We start from the raw sequence: 19,326 nt of genomic DNA, 5'->3' as shown, positions 1-19,326 counted from the left end.
CCATGAATAGTATTGTATCTAACCCATTTCAGAATTCTGCAGATCGAGGGGTAAAACGGGTAATTTTAACTTTTTTTACTTTTCTCGACTGAAATACAATCTGGTTGCCAGACATAGAAATAATTTTTGCGACACTTGAGTTGGTATAGAATTTGAGCCCCATACATAGTATAATCAGAATTATGAATAATATTGTATCTAACCCATTTCAGAATTCTGCAGATTGAGGGGTAAAAACGGGTAATTTTAACTTTTTTTACTTTTCTCGACTGAAATACATATCTGGTTGCAAGACATAGAAACAATTTTCGCTAAACATTAAGTTGGTATAGAATTTGAGCCCCATACATAGTATAATCAGAATCATGAATAGTATTGTATCTAACCCATTTCAGAATTCTGCAGATCGAGGGGTAAAAACGGGTAATTTTAACTTTTTTTACTTTTCTCGACTGAAATACATATTTGGTTGCCAGACATAGAAACAATTTTTGCGACACATTGAGTTGGTATAGAATTTGAGCCCCATACATAGTATAATCAGAATTATGAATAATATTGTATCTACCCCATTTCAGAATTCTACAGATTGAGGGTAAAAATGGGTACTTTTCATGTTTACGACTTTTCTCAACTGAAATACATATCTGGTTGCCAGACATAGAAATAATTTTTGCGACACCTTGAGGTGGTATAGAATTTGAGCCCCATACATTGTGTAATCAGAATCATGAATAATATTGTACCTACCCCATTTCAGAAATCTGCAGATTGAAGAGTAAAGATGGGTAATTTTCACGTTTTTTACTTATTTAGACTGAAATACATATCTGGTTGCCAGACATAGAAATAATTTTTGCGGCACATTGAGTTGGTATAGAATTTGACCCAAATACATGTTATTTTCAGAATCATGAATAATATTGTATCTACCCCATTCCCAAATTCTGCAGATTGAGGGGTAAAAACCAGTAATTTTCACTTGTTCCGTAACTGAAATACAAACCACGTGGGTGTGCGAGGTTGATGGAGCGGGTGCATGATGGAGATGGCGAGGGCATGCAGCTCGCAAGAGCTGGAACGTGAGGAGGGGTCGAAGGCTGGATGGGCGCAATATATTGATCGCCCGTGCGCGGACGCGCAAGAACCTGATGAAGAGCCCGTGCGGGCGAGACTTTTGGGCGCGAGTGCGCATTAGCTTGTGGGCGCGTATCTGGAAGCACTGGGTGAGGGCGCAATTGCGCAGCCTCGTGGTATGCGAGGGTGAGTTTGCCCGTTGGGGCGCAAGTGAGTGCTGCGCAGGTTGAGCAGGCATCTTCCCCTGAGGAGATCGTGGGCGCGCAGGAGATCGTGGCCACGCATGGTGCGCATTAGGGTGAGGGCGCACAGGTGTGCGCTGCTGCAATGGGTGAGCAGGGTGTGCAACAGGATTCAGGCACACAGGTGAGCGCTGTTGAGTTGAGAGCGCATCGCGCGCAACTTTAAACACGCGTACAGGATTGCGCAGTCTCGATGGAGAGTCCAGGGGTACCTGTGAGCGCCCGTGCGCTAACTTAGGAACCTCCTGGACTAAGCGCTGGATTGTAGAAGCGCGTTGGTTAGCGCTTTTGCGCTGTATCAGGAACAACTGCGCGAGGGCGCGCATCGCGCTTAACTCCAGAAGAGCGCTGAGGGTCTAGAGGTACCTGTGAGCGCCTGTGCGCTAACCTAGGTGCCTCTTGGACTGCGCATTATGAAACATGAACCGGTGAGCTCTTGCGCACAGGTGAGCGCGTGTGCGCAGGTAAGCGCTGGCGCGCTATATCAGGAACTGCTGGTAAGCGCTGGTGCGCAGTAGGTTGTGGGGGCGCAGGGGATCCCTGGCGCGGAACAGGAACAGGTGCGCGCACGCGTGCAGGTGAGCACTGTGGCGCTAAGTCAGGAACAGCAGCAGCGTGATGGTACACAGGGTAATCCTGGCGCTTTAGGGATTGAGGCGCAGTTTTGCGCTCAAGTTCCTTGTGCCTTGAAGGGACAGGTGCCTTCGCAATGACAGGTTTTGAAGGCGCGTAATGCACGTCAGCATCCTTGAAGGGTGACGGCAGGTCAGCAGGTCTGGAGGGAGGCAGGTCACAGGGTTCCGAAGGACGACCTTCCTACGAAGGGGATCGCGAATGATCTCTGGATAGGTCTACGGTGGTAGCTGGCAGGAACGGTGAACGGTGAGTCTCCTCCGCAGAGGACTGCGGGGATGACGAGCCGAAGAGGCGCCTCCTAAATTCCTCGTGAGGAGAAGGAAGGCCTCTACGGCGAAGGGGAGGACGAGCCTTCCGCCTTATACGCCCTCTAGGGGCCGTGGGATCAGCAAGCTGACCATCGTAAGGCCTCCGCAGAGGAGTCTCTGTAAGTGAACTCCCCCGAGGGGGAGAATCACTAGCAGGAGAGACCGTAGGACTAAGTTCCCCCTTCGAAGGATGTTCAGAGGGGAAGCTAAGCCTTCAGCTACCTCAGCAACAACAGGAGCAGGAGTTTGATCAGACACAACGGAGGTGTACGTTACAACAACGTCGACGATAGACAGAGGATCTATGTCTGCTATCGTCGGCGATTGCTTAACAGCTGCTCCCAGTTTGATCATGTCAAACAGGGCTTCCCTGGAGGGCGAACCCTGAAGCCCCAAGGAAGCCCAAAGCTGTAACAAATCATTGTTATTCACAGAGAAATCAATATCAATATCCTCCTCCGGGGGAGGAGGGGCAGCTGCCTCGCTATGGGAGGCAACTACCTCTCCCGTACCCCGGGATCGGTCAACAGAACTACGGTCTACACTACCACTCGCCGGCCTCTCGAAAGAGACCGATCGAGTGGGAGCTTCGGAGGAGGAATGGGCTACGGAAGAAGAAGCCTTGGAATTTTCTCTCTTCAAAGAAGCCTTTGAAGGAGAAATATCCCTTTTGGACTTTTTCTTCCGGCGCCGAGCAAACCTCTCCCACTGGGAGGTAGACCACTCCCTACACTCACCGCATACATTACCACTATCACACCGTCGATGTTGTCCCACCGTTGCTTGAAGTTCAAGGCTGTCGCGAACAGGTCCACTGTCGGGGAACCCCACAAAGTTAGGACTTTTTTGGCTATTATTATTATTATTATTATTACTATCCAAGCTACAACCCTAATTGGAAAAGCAAGATGCTATAAGTCCAGGGGCTCCAATAGGGAAAAATAGCCCAGTGAGGAAAGGAAATAAGGAAATAAAGAACTGAAGAGAACAAATTAACAATAAATCATTCTAAAAAAAGTAATGTCAAAAGAGATATGTCATATATAAACTATTAACAACGTCAAAAACAAATATGTCATAAATAAACAATAAAAAGACTCATGTCCGCCTGGTCAACAAAAAAGTATTTGCTGCAACTTTGAACTTTTGAAGTTCTACTGATTCAACAACCCAATTAGGAAGATCATTCCACAACTTGGTCACAGCTGGAATAAAACTTCTAGGGTACTGCGTAGTATTGAGCCTCGTGATGGAGAAGGCCTGGCTATTAGAATTAACTGCCTGCTAGTATTACGAACAGGATAGAATGCCACGCTTGGCTTCTTCCACACACTTCAACTTTACCGGGCCAGATGACTTCTGCGTATTGCTTGCCTTAGTTAACAACTGAGGATCCAAAGACCACTCGGTACTCACTATCTGCAATGCTCTGCTCAGACTGTCGGCGAGTACATTCCTCTTGCCAGGAATGAAGCGAGCTGATAGTGTTATCGAGTGGACTTCGGACCACCTCAGAATCTCTACTGCAAGATGGGATAGCTGTTGTGAAAAAGTACCTCCCTGCTTGTTGATGTAAGCCACTACTGTAGTGTTGTCGCTCATCACTACCACGGAGTGGCCCGCCAGGGTCTGTTGGAACTTTTGAAGGGTCATGAATACGGCCTTCATTTCTAGCAGGTTGATGTGTAGGTACTTTTCGGATTCTGACCAGAGGCCTGAGGCCCTTTGGTTCAGAATGTGTGCCCCCCACCCTTCTTTTGACGCGTCCGAAAACAGTGTCAACTCCGGGGGAGGGACGAGAAGATCTACACCCTTTCGAAAGTTCTCGTCCATCAGCCACCACCACCGCAGGGGAATCGTGGCCTTGATTCCACCGGGACTTGAGCCGCCATTGAAGGGATCTCATCCTGAGGCGGCCGTTGGGAACTAGACGGGCCAGGGAGGATAGGTGACCTAGAAGACGCAACCACGATTGGGCTGGAAGCTCTTCCCGACTGAGGAAGGGCTCTGCAACCCTCCTCAGCCTTGCTATCCTGTCGCCTGATGGAAAGGCTTTGTGGAGATTGGTGTCTAAAATCATGCCTAGGTAAACCAGTCGTTGCATAGGCTGCAGAGAGGACTTCTCGAGATTTCCCATGAACCCCAGATGTTGGCAAATTCCCAGGAGTCTGTCTCGGTGTCGAAGAAGGGTCGACTCCGAGTCTGCCAGGATCAGCCAGTCGTCCAGATAATGGAGGAGACAGATGCCGTTCCTGTGAGCCCACACAGAGATCAGAGTGAACACCTGAGGTGCTGTGGAGAGACTGAAACACAGTACCTTGAACTGGTAGGTCTTGTCGTCTAGGCTGAATCTCAAGTACTTCCTGGAATACGGATGGATTGGGATCTGGAAGTACGCGTCCTTCAGATCCAGTGTGCACAAGTAGTCTTGTGGTCTCACTGCCAGTCTGACCGACTCTGCTGTCTCCATTCTGAACTGGGTTTGTTTGACAAACTTGTTCAGCGTTGAGAGGTCGATGACGGGTCTCCAGCCTCCAGACGCCTTCTTTACAAGAAAGAGTCGACTGAAGAAGCCTGGGGAGCTGTCGACGACCTCCTGGAGAGCATCCTTCTTGAGCATGGTCTCGACTTCTGCCCAAAGGGCTAGCCCTTTTGCTGATCCCATGGCATAGGAGCTCAACGACACTGGATTCGCTGTCAGGGGAGGTCGAGATGTCGTGAATGAGACGCGATATCCTTGGCCGATCACAGAGACCGTCCAAGAATCGGCTCCAAGTTGCTGCCACCTGTGCACGCAACTTTGAAGGCATCCCCCCACAGGTGGACACATAGGGGGATTGCCAATCCTAGCGCTTGCGACCATGGCCGCTCCCTCTAGGATTTTTGCCTCCCCTAGAGGACTCTCCAGCCTTCCTGTCCTTGACGGGAAAGGGCTGTGGCTTAGACACCTTTTCTTAGCTGCCGGGGCCTGCTTCAGTGTCCTGCGCGGCTGCTGTTGAGGCTGTTGCGGAGCTGGAGGCTTGTAGAGTCGAGATGTCAAGGCCCTTTGGAGGAGCAAGTCCTGGTTCGTCTTCCTCCACCTCTCAGCTGTCTGTTCTACGTCTTGGGGGTCAAACAAGGCTCTCCCAATGATGGAGGAGTGTTTGAGCCTGTTGACATCCACAGCGGGGACCTTCGGATGGAATCTCTTGGTCACCGCGTCCCGTCGCTTCAGAATTGAGTTGGCCCACAGGTTAGTAACCTGGTGTACCTGGAACTTGATGGAACGGGTTCCAGAGAGGAGGAAGGTCTCCAAGGCCTTCCTATTGCTCTCTTTGGACAAGTCCTACGGGCGCAATATAATGCCCAAAGAACCTAGCCACACGTTCAGCCACGAAGTGGCCTGCATGGCCATCTTCGCGACTTTCTCATGGCTGAGGATCTCTGCTGCTGAGAACGTCACTTGCCAGGAGGAGAGCTTCTCAAAAGGAGTTCCCCTGGCGAGCTCTTCCACGGAGTGGTGAAGAGGAAGGCCCACACTAGACTCCCCCATGATCTCAAAGTACCTCCTCTGCTGTAAGCGAGGAGGTGGGCGGAGTCTATTCGGCTGGAGGAGGCGAGATCAGCAAGCTGAGCCTCGACCTTGTCTCTGGCACTCTTCACCCCTTGGGACCAAGGCAAGGCCGCACTGGCCCTTTGAGGTTTCTGGGTGCCGTAGACTTGGTCTAGGACGGTGTCCTTACCTTCTCCAGGGGCGGTCTCAGGATCCTTAAACTTGTTGAGTTGCCTAATCAAGCTTAGGACCTGCCAGAAGGCATGCTCAGACTCGTGCTGCTCACCTCCCTGAGGGCTGGCAGCTAAGTCTCCAGTCCCCAAAGGTTCTTCTTGGGGAAAATCATGGACGTTCTCCCGGGGAACAGTTGGCTCTTGACGAATTCTGGACGATGACTTAGGGATCGTCTTCGAGTCCTTAGGTTCCCTCCTGGGCGGGATGCAGGACTCGAGTAAAGAGGACTGGAAGGAACTCCCCGCGCAAGACGTCTCTCCTCCCCGAGGAGGGGTGTCTCCCCTTGTTGCCGTGGGAGAGTCCATCTGCTCCGAAGAGTCTCCTGAGGAAGGAAAGGCTTCCTCCACAGGAGAAGGAGAGAAAGACTGTGCCGGGGAAGGATCCTTCCTGACGGACCTCTTTGGAGCCAACTTCTCCCTGGGAGAAGTTACCACGAAGTCCACTCCTCTCTTTCTCTTCAGCGGGGGTGAGTCAGCCTTTGGTATGGATCCTTGATCAGCGAGTTCAGGCTTCACGGCCTGTACCACCGCTTTAATCAGGTAACCAAACCAAGATTGACGTGTTACTGATGCAGTGTCAGTAATTCCTGCTGTAGGGAAAGGGATCTCCTGACCCTTAGGAGTGAACACCACAGGACCTGCCTGAAAAGGAAGAAAAGAAGAACGTTGCCTAGACCTCTCCTGAGGTTCTTATGGGTCCTGAGTAGTAGTCGTAGTCCTGCGTTTACGCGCTGGCGATCTCAGAGGCGATCTTGAAGAACGCGCCACCGGTGAAAGCATGTGCGGTGAATCCCGACGAGGGTGGGGATCACGCTGGGGCTCGCGTTGCCACTCGCGCGATTTAGCCCTTGGAGGGTCGCGCGATTTAGCCCTTGGAGGGTCGCGCAATTTAGCCCTTGGAGGGTCGCGCGATTTAGCCCTTGGAGGGTCGCGCGATTTAGCCCTTGGAGGGTCGCGCGCGGGGGCGGGCGCGCGGGCGCCTATCGATACAGGTCGGGGCCATTATATATGAGTGGCCAGCTCCCCAAACGTGCATAAAAAAGGGATACTAACTAATTTCACCCCCTCTATCCAAACCTACAAGCCATGCCCTTAAACAGCCCTAGTCTGTCAACCGTCACTATACATACAGGTGGCCTCTATCATACATCTAACCACACGTCTACTACTGTAATAGTGATATTGTAAGGACAGTGAGAGAAGCGTCACCAACATCAACTGATAGTTTATTCAAACATGCGTGGGAATATAATACAGGGTGCGGACGTAAAGGTAGCATGGCGTAGGCGCCAATTTAGCTTGAACTTCCTGCCAAAATATATGTGTTTTCTCACATGAACAAATACACGAATTGCAAGTAAACAGAAACATGTAATGAAGTAATACATATGTCAAATTGTTGCTCTGAGGGAGCGGAATACATTTATATAGGAAGTCATGGTGTGACGAAAGGAGAATTTAGATAAATAGACAATTTGTTGAATTTCTGGACGATGGAGGGAGCGGTGTCCTTACAAGTACTCTCCCCCCCCCAAGACATCGGCCGACGTAGAGGGCTGATGATTAATCTTCGTATCTTTTAGGGCGTCAGAGGGTTCCTCTTGTTTTTGAACGGAGGAGCGCGTCGGCGGTCGGCGTAAGGATCTCTTCCTCTCGTCGTCGTTTGTTGATTTTTCTTTCATTGGGCGCCTTGTTTTGAGGTGGCACTCTGGATTTGCCAGGTCCGGCGGAGGCAGTGTCGCTCCCTTTGAGAAACGCTGGTTTCACGCGGTCTATTGAGACGCAGTCTTCTTGGCCATGCAGGTCAAGAAGGAAGGCTTTCGTCGTCTTGTTAATTACACGGTAGGGGCCTCGATAAGGTCTGGTTAGCGGTTGTCGATGGGCGTCGACGCGGACGAAAACGTACCCGCAGTCATCAAGGTTCTTTGGCTTGAAATGCTTAGTTCTGTCCTGGTAAGTTTTGAGACATGGTCTGAATTTCCTGGCGATGTCCCTAAGATGATCCAGCTGCGTGTCGTCGGTTGATGTGGGAAAGAATTCGCCAGGAACTGCGAGCGCCTCCCCGTAAACCTTTTCGGCGGGCGAAGGCTCGGCATCTGCGCGAGGGGCGGTGCGAAGGCCGAAAAGTACCCAAGGAAGTCGTGATTTCCAGTCCCCGTCGGTGCAGCTCGCCATCAGGGATGCCTTGAGTTCATTCGATCATGCCGTTTGCCGTGGGGTTGTATGCCGTGGTGCTATGGAGTGTCGTCCCCATCAGGTTTTCCAGAGCGAGCCATATTTCTGAGAGGAAAGCGGGGCCTCTGTCTGTCGTGATGTCGTCAGGAACGCCAAATCTGCTCACCCAGCTTGACAAAAGGGCTTCGGCGCATGCTTGAGTCGTAGCTTCGGCCATCGGCGATGCCTGGTACCACCTCGTGGAGCGATCGAAGATCGTAAGCAGGTAGCAAGCAGATCCGGAAGGCGGGAATGGTCCCACGACGTCGATGTGTATGTGACCGAAACGGCTGATTTTGCTTGATTGGCAGTTGATGCATGTCTTTGCCCATTCCCGGGCGTCCTTTTTGATTCCTGGCCAGACTTTCACACCTGGGTTTCAATTTCTTGCTGAAGAATGCCAGCGGTTGAGGAGAACCATCGACGAGTTGTTCCAGCACAGCCCCACAGGTGACGTTGCTGGCGTCGGTCGTCAGTCGCAGGGGCGCGTTGTCGTCGAAATAAGCCAGGGTGGTGGCTTTTGCGAGGGCATCCTTCGTCCGGGTGAATGCCTGTTGTTGGGGAAAACCCCACACAAGTTTTTTTGCTTTCCCCTTCAGGACGTCGTCGAGGGGTGTTAGGGTCTGTGCGACGTTGGGGATGAAGCGCCTGTAGTAATTGACCATCCCCAGGAACTCCTAAAGTTGGCGGGTGGTTGTAGGTATTGGGAACCTTTTGATGGCGTCAACCTTGGTTGTCATGGGTTTTACCCTGCACGAGGATATGCGGTGACCAAGAAAGTCCACTCCTTCCGCGCCGAACTTGCACTAGTCGAAACGTACGACCAGGCCGTTCTCCTGTAGGCGTTTGAGGACGGTGCGGACGTGCCTCTGGTGTTCCTCGTTGGTTTTCGAGAATATCAGGATGTCGTCGACGTAGCAGACTCAGAATGGTAGGTCGCCCAGAATGCTATCCATTAGTCGTTGGAAGGTCGGCCCGGCATTGCGTAGACCGAAGGTTGAGTATGCGAAGGTATAGGATCCAAACGGCGTCACAATGGCAGTTTTCGGAATGTCCTCCGGAAATACGGGGACCTGGAAGTAAGACTTGAGAAGGTCCATCTTGGTGAAATATTTTGCGCCATGCAACGCATTCGTTAGGTCTTGCATGTTGGGCAGAGGGTAGTGATCGGGCATCGTGATGAGGTTTAGGCGCCTGTAGTCGACGCAAGGTCTCCAGGACCTGTCAGGCTTTTTTACCATGTGTAGGGGAGATGCCTAGGGGCTCGATGCTTTCTTACAAATACCCATGCGTTCCATATCCTCAAAGATGCGTTTGGCATCCTTCAGTTTCTGGGGCGGGAGGCGGCGGAATTTGGCGTGAGTAGGAGGACCTGTCTTCATGATGTGGTGGTAGATCCCGTGCTTGGAGGGGGAACCTGGTGAGTGTCGGAGCTTGGCCTTGAAAACGTCAGGAAATTCTTGTAGGAGGTCGGCGTAGAGGTGCGTCATTACGGCGGATAAGGACATTGTTGCAGGGCTGTCTTCTAGGGCGCGGGACTGGCAGGTTCCCGTGTCGATGAGACGTTTGTTAGCAACGTCGACGAGGAGTCCGTGGTGAGCGAGGAAATCCGCACCGAGGAGGGGGCGATTGACGTCAGCGTTGGCAAAGGGCCAAGAATACGAACGGCCCATGATAGATATTTTCAGGGTCCTGGTCCCATAACACTGTACGGGAGATCCGTTGGCGGCGACGAGTGAGGGAGCGTTTTTGTTGGGACCACGGTCTAAGTCGGACTGGGACGGTGGGAACGTTGACTGCATTGCGCCGGTGTCTAGCATGAGTCTACGGTTGGAAACGGTATCGAGGATATAGAAACCATTCTTGTTTTGGTTTCCTGCAGCTGCGATGGTGGTAGGTGGATTCTTCTGGCGTCATCTTCTAGGGAAACTGCATGGTGCCCTACATTTTTTGGCGTCGCTGCCGAACTGTTGGTGGTAGAAGCACCATGCTGGGTTAGTCGTAGGGTTCGGTCGTGTCGGTTGCGGCGGTTTCTTTCTTACTAGAGCGTTGATCCCGTCGTCCTCAGGGGCCGTTGCTGAGGAGTCTATGGAAAAGCAGCTGCTGAAGGAGGAGAACGAAGACGATACTGATGATGCTCCGAGGCGAGATGCTTTGGAGGCCTCGTGGAGCTTCTGAGCCTTCGACAGGAGTTCGTTCATCGGAAGCGTGTCGGCGTCTGTCAATTGGGCCCTTACGTCCTGTGGTAGGTGTCGAAGGAAGATCTCGCGAGATAGGCTAATTTCCCGCCGTCAGCCGTTGCTGTCTGTTTCAGGGAGCATAAGCAGGCCAGTTAACTCGTCCCATGCCTTGACAGGAGAGGTGTCACCCATGGGCTTGCCGGGGAGGTACAGGACTTTCTGTGCCCTTGCTGAAATGGAGAGGGAGTAGATACCGATGAGTTTCGTTCTCAGGTCGTCGTATGAAACTTGGCCGGCCTGGGTGTCGAGCCATGGGGAAATCTTGTCGAATACCTCTTCCGGGATGGAGGTGAGAACAATGTCGGCCTTGGCGCAGGAGTCGCTGAGTCTAGCGACTCGGAAGAGTACGTCTGCTCTCAGGAACCAGGAAGCGGTGTTGTGTTGAGAAAAGGGCGGCAGTTTGCCTTTGGGCGCGATGGGTGTGTTGCTTCCGGCATTGTGGTCAGACGACGAGTCGGCGAAGAGGTGGGAAGTTGATATGTCGGTTAAGCTCATCCTACTGCCTTACATGCACCGAGGTGTGGGAGAACCAAAGGCTGAAGCTCACGCCTAAGGTAACGGAGTCAAGAGAAGGTAGCACGGCCGTAATAAGTCCGTTAATGGCAAAGCCAAAACCGTGAGACAAGCGTCACCAACATCAACTGATAGTTTATTCAAACATGCGTGGGAATATAATACAGGGTGCGGACGGAATGGTAGCATGGCGTAGGCGCCAATTCAGCTTGAACTTCCCGCCAAAATATATGTGTTTTCTCACATGAACAAATACACGAATTGCAAGTAAACAGAAACATGTAATGAAGTAATACATATGTCAAATTGTAGCTCTGAGGGAGCGGAATACATATGTATAGGAAGCCACGGTGTAGCGAAAGGAGAATTTAAATAAATAGACAATTTGTTGAATTTCTGGATGACGGAGGGAGCGGCGTCCTTACAACATCTTAAATGATAAACCTTTAAGCAATGGCAGAACAAGGGGACTTTTTTCTCAAATCTAAATTTTCGTTTAGAAACAATTAAATGAAAAAATGGGTGGAGGGAGTGGAGACCTCATCAGTCTTATAGTGCAATTCCTTGCCCTCTCAAAATCAGACAGGAACCATAACCGCAGGATCTCTCTCATATCCGTCCCATTGCATGTGTAGGATTGAGTCGGGTAAAGAAGAAGACACGTGCAAACCACTGCCCTGACTATCCTTGCTACTCCTCCTAGCAGATAGGCAGATCGGACCGAAGTACACATTAACCTTGCACGTGGACAACAAAAGTCAATTTAGTTCCATGTGTAATACATTCTCAAATAAGTCCCCTTTTGGAAGCTATGTGGAGAGAACCTAATCTAAGATTTTCTTAAAAGCTAAAACTACCCTTAAACTAACAATATGCCTACCTACAAAGCTGAACAGCCCTTAAACTAACAGTAAGGCTACCTACCAAACAGAGATTTTACCTAAGTGTCACATTGTCTAGTACTTATTCCTATCATACAGACGCACAAAATAATCGTACAGTAGGCCTACTTGATAAAAATTAGTACACAGTATAAACAAACACACACACACACACTGCCCAGCTCTGAATAAATTCTATTGATATTACATGCTCCTGAACATCTCTTACTAAAACAAAATATTGGAAAGCTTAAGGAGATTTTGAATTATTTGAAATCATCCTCTCTTACTTTGAAGTCAGTCTACCTTTAATGAAATATCTCTGGCATTATAAACTTCGTATTTCCGATCTTAATAGTCAGTAGATTTCTTAAGGATTTGAAAAATTAATTATCTTAAAACTTATTATGTGAATGAATATATTCTGAATTTGAGTCTAATTATCAGAAATTCGTCATGAAATTAATGGCAAAGTTAAAACTTAGGAAACTGAATTATATTGGGCATTATATGGTTTGAAACGGTTATTAACAATGAAAAAAACATCTATAGGTATGATAATATTCCTCTTTAACTGTTAAATTCTTCGTAATGTTAAGGATAGTGGACGATCTCCAGTTACCCTAGATATGGCTCAACTGGTTGGCTTCTAACCAAAATATCTGCATTTTGACTATCATGAATACTGAAGATGAAACTTGATTTGAAAAGAATTAAGGCCAAGACTTGCAAAGTGTCTATATTTCAATGGGATGAACTAATGGCTTTATTCCTTCATAAAAATCAATTACATTTATTAAAAAAACTTTTGAAAAAATCAGAATTATAAAGTATCTTATAGTATCATTTGTAAATTTCATTACTTGTGGTAAAAGCAGAAGCCTGAAACTTGTCCCCTAAAAACGAATTATGTTAATAAACCTTAAGCTTGTCCTTCATATTAATAAAGAATATTTTTATATTTGCATATTTAACTCTCAACACCTTGCCTATCACCTTATCTCAATATGGCCACGTAAAAAGTTAATATATTAAAAGATTCATAAAATAACGTAATATGATTTTGACAATCTATAAATAAGAACAATTAGGATATACTAATCTGGTAAAGTGATCAACTGATTAAGCTATTGAAAAAAATCTTTAGATTTAATCAAGAATTAATGCAAAAACAAGTGAAATTACTTTAAGTTAATTAACTGTTGAATTTGTTTTTTCATATATACTTTCAATTACTTTTTATGAAACACTTTAAAATCCACGATTCAAATATGAAATAAATTTAAGCACCAGAATTATTAAAGTTATTCTCAAAATTCTTTGATTTGAAACTCCCATTTGGCCAATTATGCAAGGAAACCAATATTGTCTGTCATGAAATATGAATTTTTAGAGCTGCCCACTAAACAAAATTTACCTTAATCTCAATATTCAAACTCAAATCTATGATTTAGTATAAATCTAGATTAAATTTTTGGTGTTAACCTGAGATCTAGACACTTGCTAACCTTGATTTAACCAGAGAAAAACTATTCTAAGTGTCCCACTAAGATAAGCTTTACACAGATCTATTAAAATCAACACCAAATCAAACTAATTTTCACTAAAGACAACACTAGTAAGAGACTATAACTCCTTTCTATACACTAGATCTTCTTTATAGTAACACTTACACCAGACATCATCCAACCACTCGTTCATTGCTTGTTACAAATTTACTGATGTACAAGGAATGTATTGTCCTGCATTGATTAATTCTTAAATTCATCCCAAGGTTTAATTTTAAGTGGTAGAGTAGGAACATAAGTGGTAGAGTAGGAACATAAGTGGTAGAGTAGGAACATAAGTGTGTATAGTAGCAACATAAGTGGTAGGGCAGTAACGTAGGTGGTAGAGTAGCAACATAAGTGGTAGAGCAGTAATATAAGTGGTAGAGTAGGAACATAAGTGTGTAGAGTAAGAAAACAAGTGGTAGAGTAAGAAAATGCGTGGTAGAGTAAGAAAATAAGTGGTAGAGTAGCAACATAAGAGATAGAGTAGGAACATGAGAGGCAGAGTAGCAACATAAGTGGTAGAGTAGCAACATAAGTGGTAGAGTAGGAGCATAAGTGTATAGAGTAGCAACATAAGTGGTAAAGTAGCAACATAAGTGGTGGAACAGCAACATAAGTGGCAGAACAGAAACATAAGTGGCAGAACAGCAACATAAGTAGTAGAGCAATAACATAAGTGGTAGAATAGCAACATTAAGTGGTGGACTATCAGAGATTACTGTCATGAACCACTGATCAGAATTACATCTAAAAACTTTTGCGTAGTGACAAACTTACTTTTTTCTTGTCTTCTTAAGTTACTTAAAGATTACGGTAATATCTGTATTAAAATCAATGCAAGTGGAGACATTTGAAAAGTATATTGTACCATATTATGAGAAAATTAGGATTAAACTACCATTTTGTTAAAGTTAATTCCGCAAATTATTAATCAAATCTAAATCAACCAATTGAAATTCAAAACTTTCCAGCCAAATCAGCACAGGTCTTCTGTACTTCGCATCGATATGAAAATAATGAAACGTTCAACATAACTCGAAAAGTTACTAAATTTCAAAAATGAAAGTGTGGCTTAATGGGGTGGTATTTGAAACGCTGAGTACATGAAATATTCAAGACATTAAAATCTCTAAAAACTTATTTTTCAAGATTTTCGTTATAGTACTTACATAAATTCTGATAAAGAGCTTTGAAGATAAATGGAATAACTTCTAGTTTTGGATTACATAAAGTTACTATACATTTTTCAACAGACGTAAGTTAACTAAAGTTTTAAACAGTTTAATCAACAGTTTATGGCGTTAATCTTAAATATATTATCATTTAAACGTCAGGGACTTTAGCATAAGCAGATCAGTGTATATCAAACTTTTAGTTAATTTAACAGTTTTTGGCTTTAGTTGTCTAGAAAGAATAGCGTAGTACTTATGATCTTGTTACACTTGAACTACTTTAATTGTACATTCAAATCTCAAGTGTCAGTAAAATTAAAAGAAATTGGCGAGTTATATAGTTTGTTACAATATAACACCAATGCTCTGACTTGATGTTTTGTACAAGCTTCAGAAGCTTATCAGATAATGTAAAAAAAAATCTGAATCATAAAGTTTCCTTGCACAAAAAAGTATAACTTCAGAGCAGCTACTTTTTGTAAATTACGACACAAGAGGCATTCCTGTACATCAGTCAAACTTCAGTTTGGACCATTTTTCTAAATCATGGAGAAATTTTAGAAATACTTAACTAAGAGCAGATTAAACTAAATGAAATTGAAGCCATATAATTTAACCCTGTATGAATATCCCCTAAACTAGGTTATCTGATCCTGAATTACACAAATAATGACTTTAATAATCCCTTAATTCCCCTAATCAACATTAGCAGTAACTCCCAAGCACTAACACTAACTAGAACTTTACCAACCACAATATATTCAAGAATGTATTACACAATTCTTCTAACATGACTACAGCAGTTATTTATCCCTCCTTTATGTCATGAACAGAAACAGTAGGAATCAGACCCCTTTTCAGAGAGCTCGGGTATCTCAGTGTAATGGAAAGCACTGGACACAATGTCAACACTTTTTTAAGTTTAAAACTAAATTGATTATTTCCAACCTTTTGATTTTCATTGACAGATAAAATTGAAACATTACAGTTACTAATTTCACATTAACATTTAAAACTCGAACATTCTTGGGCATTTTAAGTCCCTCTCTTGACAGAAATTTGTTCACAACTCAATTTACACAATACATGACAAATTTGATATGGTTAAAATGAAATTATAGTGTATACCTAACAGAAACCTGTTCCATTTGACATTGCAATCTCCTACAATTCAAGATCAAAATTTTTAAAATGTTTTAAACTAAATTTCAAAAATATTTAAAAGCATGAAACATCAAAACTTTAAAATAATTTGGGGCTTTAAAGATCCTTTAACAAGACTGAATTATTAATCATGACTAGAATTGACAAAACTGAATTATTAATCATGACTAGAATTGACAAGACAGAATCTACCCTGACAAGATTTCAGGGAAATCAAATTGGACTAAACATGTTTTGACAATACAAAATAACCAAGTTAACAGTCTTCTTCTCTCATTAAACCAGCAAAAGACTGAACGAGTTCCGTACATGGGAAGTTTATAAACAGCCTAAATGAACAGTGGTTCTAGTCAAAAGCAAGATATATACTTCATGGGCCCTCTAGCTTTTCAGTGGTGAGGAATATGGCAAATACTGATACCAGAAGAGGGAGGGGGTAGATGGGGAGGGAGGCTCAGTCATATGAACTTTCCCTCTCTCTCTTTTTTTTTTAAATCTTTCCAAATTGGGAGGTGGATGGATCAAGAAGTGGGAATGAGAGCTCTGAAACTTTAGTTATGTATTAGAGTGATCAATCTGATTCGAACCTATTGCAAGATTTCACAAAATACTGCCCTGCGTCATTTAAAAAAATCAAAAGTTAATTTCAAGGTATGTTCATGTAGCTTAAGAGAAGATGAGGAATAATACTAATACTAGCCAAAGCTCTAATATTTCACACACTCGCATACTAACCCTCACACTTCCTAGTCATTTCACATCAAAGGCCTCCTAACCATTTCACACCAAGGTTTTCCTAGCCATTTCATAGTGCCCAAGGCCCTCCTAGCCATTTCACAGTGCCCAAGGCCCTCCTAGCCATTTCACAGTGCCCAAGGCCCTCCCAGCCATTTCACACCAGTCTTCCAAGTCATTTCACACTAGTCTACCAAGCCATTTCACAATGACCAAAGGCCTACCAGCCATTTCCTACCACACTCCTAGCCATTTCACAACAGTCTTCCAAGCCATTTCACACCAGTCTTCCAAGCCATTTCACACCAAAAGCCCTACTAGCCATTTCACACCAGTCTTCTAAGCCATTTCACACCACACTCCCAGCCATTTGACAGTGACCAAAAGCCTCCTAGGCATTTCACACCAGTTTTCTAACCCATTTCACACCACACTCGTAGCCATTTGACAGTGACCAAAAGCCTCCTAGCCATTTCACACCAGTCTTCCAAGCCATTTCACACCACACTCGTAGCCATTTGACAGTGACCAAAAGCCTCTTAGCCATTTCACACCAGTCTTCCAAGCCATTTCACACCACACTCCTAGCCATTTGACAGTGACCAAAAGCCTCCTAGCCATTTCACACCAGTCTTCCAAGCCATTTCACACCACACTCCTAGCCATTTGACAGTGACCAAAAGCCTCCTTGACATTTCACACAAGTCTTGCAAGCCATTTCACAACAGTCTTCCATGCCATTTCACACCATTCTTCCAAGCCATTTCACACCAAAAGCCCTACTAGCCATTTCACACCAGTCTTCCAAGCCATTTTACACCAAACTCCCAGACATTTGACAGTGACCAAAAGCCTCCTAGGCATTTCACACCAGTTTTCTAAGCCATTTCACACCACACTCGTAGCCATTTGACAGTGACCAAAAGCCTCCTAGCCATTTCACACCAGTCTTCCAAGCCATTTCACACCACACTCCTAGCCATTTGACAGTGACCAAAAGCCTCCTTGACATTTCACACAAGTCTTCCAAGCCATTTCACAACAGTCTTCCAAGCCATTTCACACCAAAAGCCCTACTAGCCATTTCATACCAGTCTTGCAAGCCATTTCACACCACACTCCCAGCCATTTGACAGTGACCAAAAGCCTCCTAGGCATTTCACACCAGTTTTCTAAGCCATTTCACACCACACTCGTAGCCATTTGACAGTGACCAAAAGCCTCCTAGCCATTTCACACCAGTCTTCCAAGCCATTTCACACCACACTCGTAGCCATTTGACAGTGACCAAAAGCCTCCTAGCCATTTCACATCAGTCTTCCAAGCCATTTCATGCCACACTCCTAGCCATTTGACAGTGACCTAAAGCCTCCTTGACATTTCACACAAGTCTTCCAAGCCACTTCACACCACCCTCCTAGCCATTTGACAGTGACCAAAAGCCTCCTAGCCATTTCACACCAGTCTTCCAAGCCATTTCACGCCACACTCCTAGCCATTTGACAGTGACCAAAAGCCTTCCAGCCTTTTCACACCACACTCCTAGCCATTTCACAGTGACCAAAAGTCTCCTAGCCATTTCACAGTGACCAAAAGTCTCCTAGCCATTTCACAGTGACTAAAGGCCTCCTACCCATTTCACACCAGTCTTCCAAGCCATTTTACACCACACCTTAGCCATTTCCCAGTGCCCAAAAGGCCTCCTAGCCTTTTCACACCAAAGTCCTCCAAGCCAATCAACATAGCCTTTCAACCTTCCTGAAAGTACAAACTTTCCTAAACTTAAATTCAAGCTTCTGTAGCAATATGCAATTAAAATCTGAAAAAAAAACATACAGTAACGTTTCATTTACCTACAATATATACCTTTTTCTTTCATTCACAGTATACTCCTATAATCTTCTCTATACACTAACTCAATATTGAGAGAGAGAGAGAGAGAGAGAGAGAGAGAGAGAGAGAGAGAGAGAGAGAGAGAGAGAGAGAGAGAGATAATGAGAGAGAGAGAGAGAGAGAGAATTTAACTTGGGGAGGATGGACATTTAATCAAATACTGAATCTTACAAATTTAAGAATAAAAAGAGAGATAAGTTTTATACAAATTACGGACATTAAAATATTTACTGTTATATTTTGAAATATAGGACCAATAGTGTATTTAAACTTCAGATTGCTTCAAATACATTTGGTAGTTATTACCCATTGTAAAATTTAAACTACTATGTGGGGGATCAACTATCCAAGATATACTATTGAAACTAGAAAGGGTTTTATGTTAAGGAACCTTAAGCTTATAGGACAGAAAGAAACATTGAAAGGCTAAACAAGAACACACCTTGAAATAAGCATTTAAAGCAGCCCAATTCAAATGACAAAAAATAAATTAACTATGTACACTTAAACTAAAACCTCATTTCCATCAACTGAAAGTTTTGACACCGGATAATTCAGTAATCTTATAAAACCTATTAATTCCATTGGATCAAATAAATAAATACTGAAGATATCACTAGACTATGATTTAACCTAAACAGCCCAGCCTCTATCTGAAATATCCCAGCCTCTACCTGAGTGAACTCCTACCTGAAACAGCCCACCCTCTACTTGAAAGAACTCCTACTTGACATATCCCAGCCTCTACATGAAAGAAATCCTACCTGAAAGAAATCCTACCCGATATAACTCCTACCTGAAATTACTCCAATATCTACCTGAAATAGCTTACCCACTACTGAAAGAACTCCTACCTGAAATTACTCCTACCTGAAATAGCTCCTACTTGTCATATCCCAGCCTCTACGAGAAAGAACCCGTACCTGAAATAAC

The 19,326-nt window shown here is 45.1% G+C and overlaps 1 protein-coding gene across 1 annotated transcript in view; it reads right to left on the bottom strand.

The window, feature by feature from the left end:
- Window positions 1-1,730: 1,730 nt before the first annotated feature.
- Window positions 1,731-19,326, bottom strand: part of LOC137639537 (serine/arginine repetitive matrix protein 1-like) — a 28,479-nt gene continuing 10,883 nt past the window's right edge. The window contains exons 2-4 of the mRNA XM_068371804.1: window positions 5,906-6,670; window positions 5,151-5,588; window positions 1,731-2,135 (exon numbers count right to left, since the gene is read on the bottom strand). Of these exons, the coding sequence (XP_068227905.1) occupies window positions 1,731-2,135; window positions 5,151-5,588; window positions 5,906-6,670 (1,608 nt within the window). The remainder of the gene's footprint in view (window positions 2,136-5,150; window positions 5,589-5,905; window positions 6,671-19,326) is intronic.

This window comes from Palaemon carinicauda, chromosome 4, assembly GCF_036898095.1.
Source record: "Palaemon carinicauda isolate YSFRI2023 chromosome 4, ASM3689809v2, whole genome shotgun sequence".
Lineage (NCBI taxonomy): Eukaryota > Metazoa > Arthropoda > Malacostraca > Decapoda > Palaemonidae > Palaemon > Palaemon carinicauda.
This window is presented reverse-complemented; position numbering and strand designations above follow the sequence as displayed.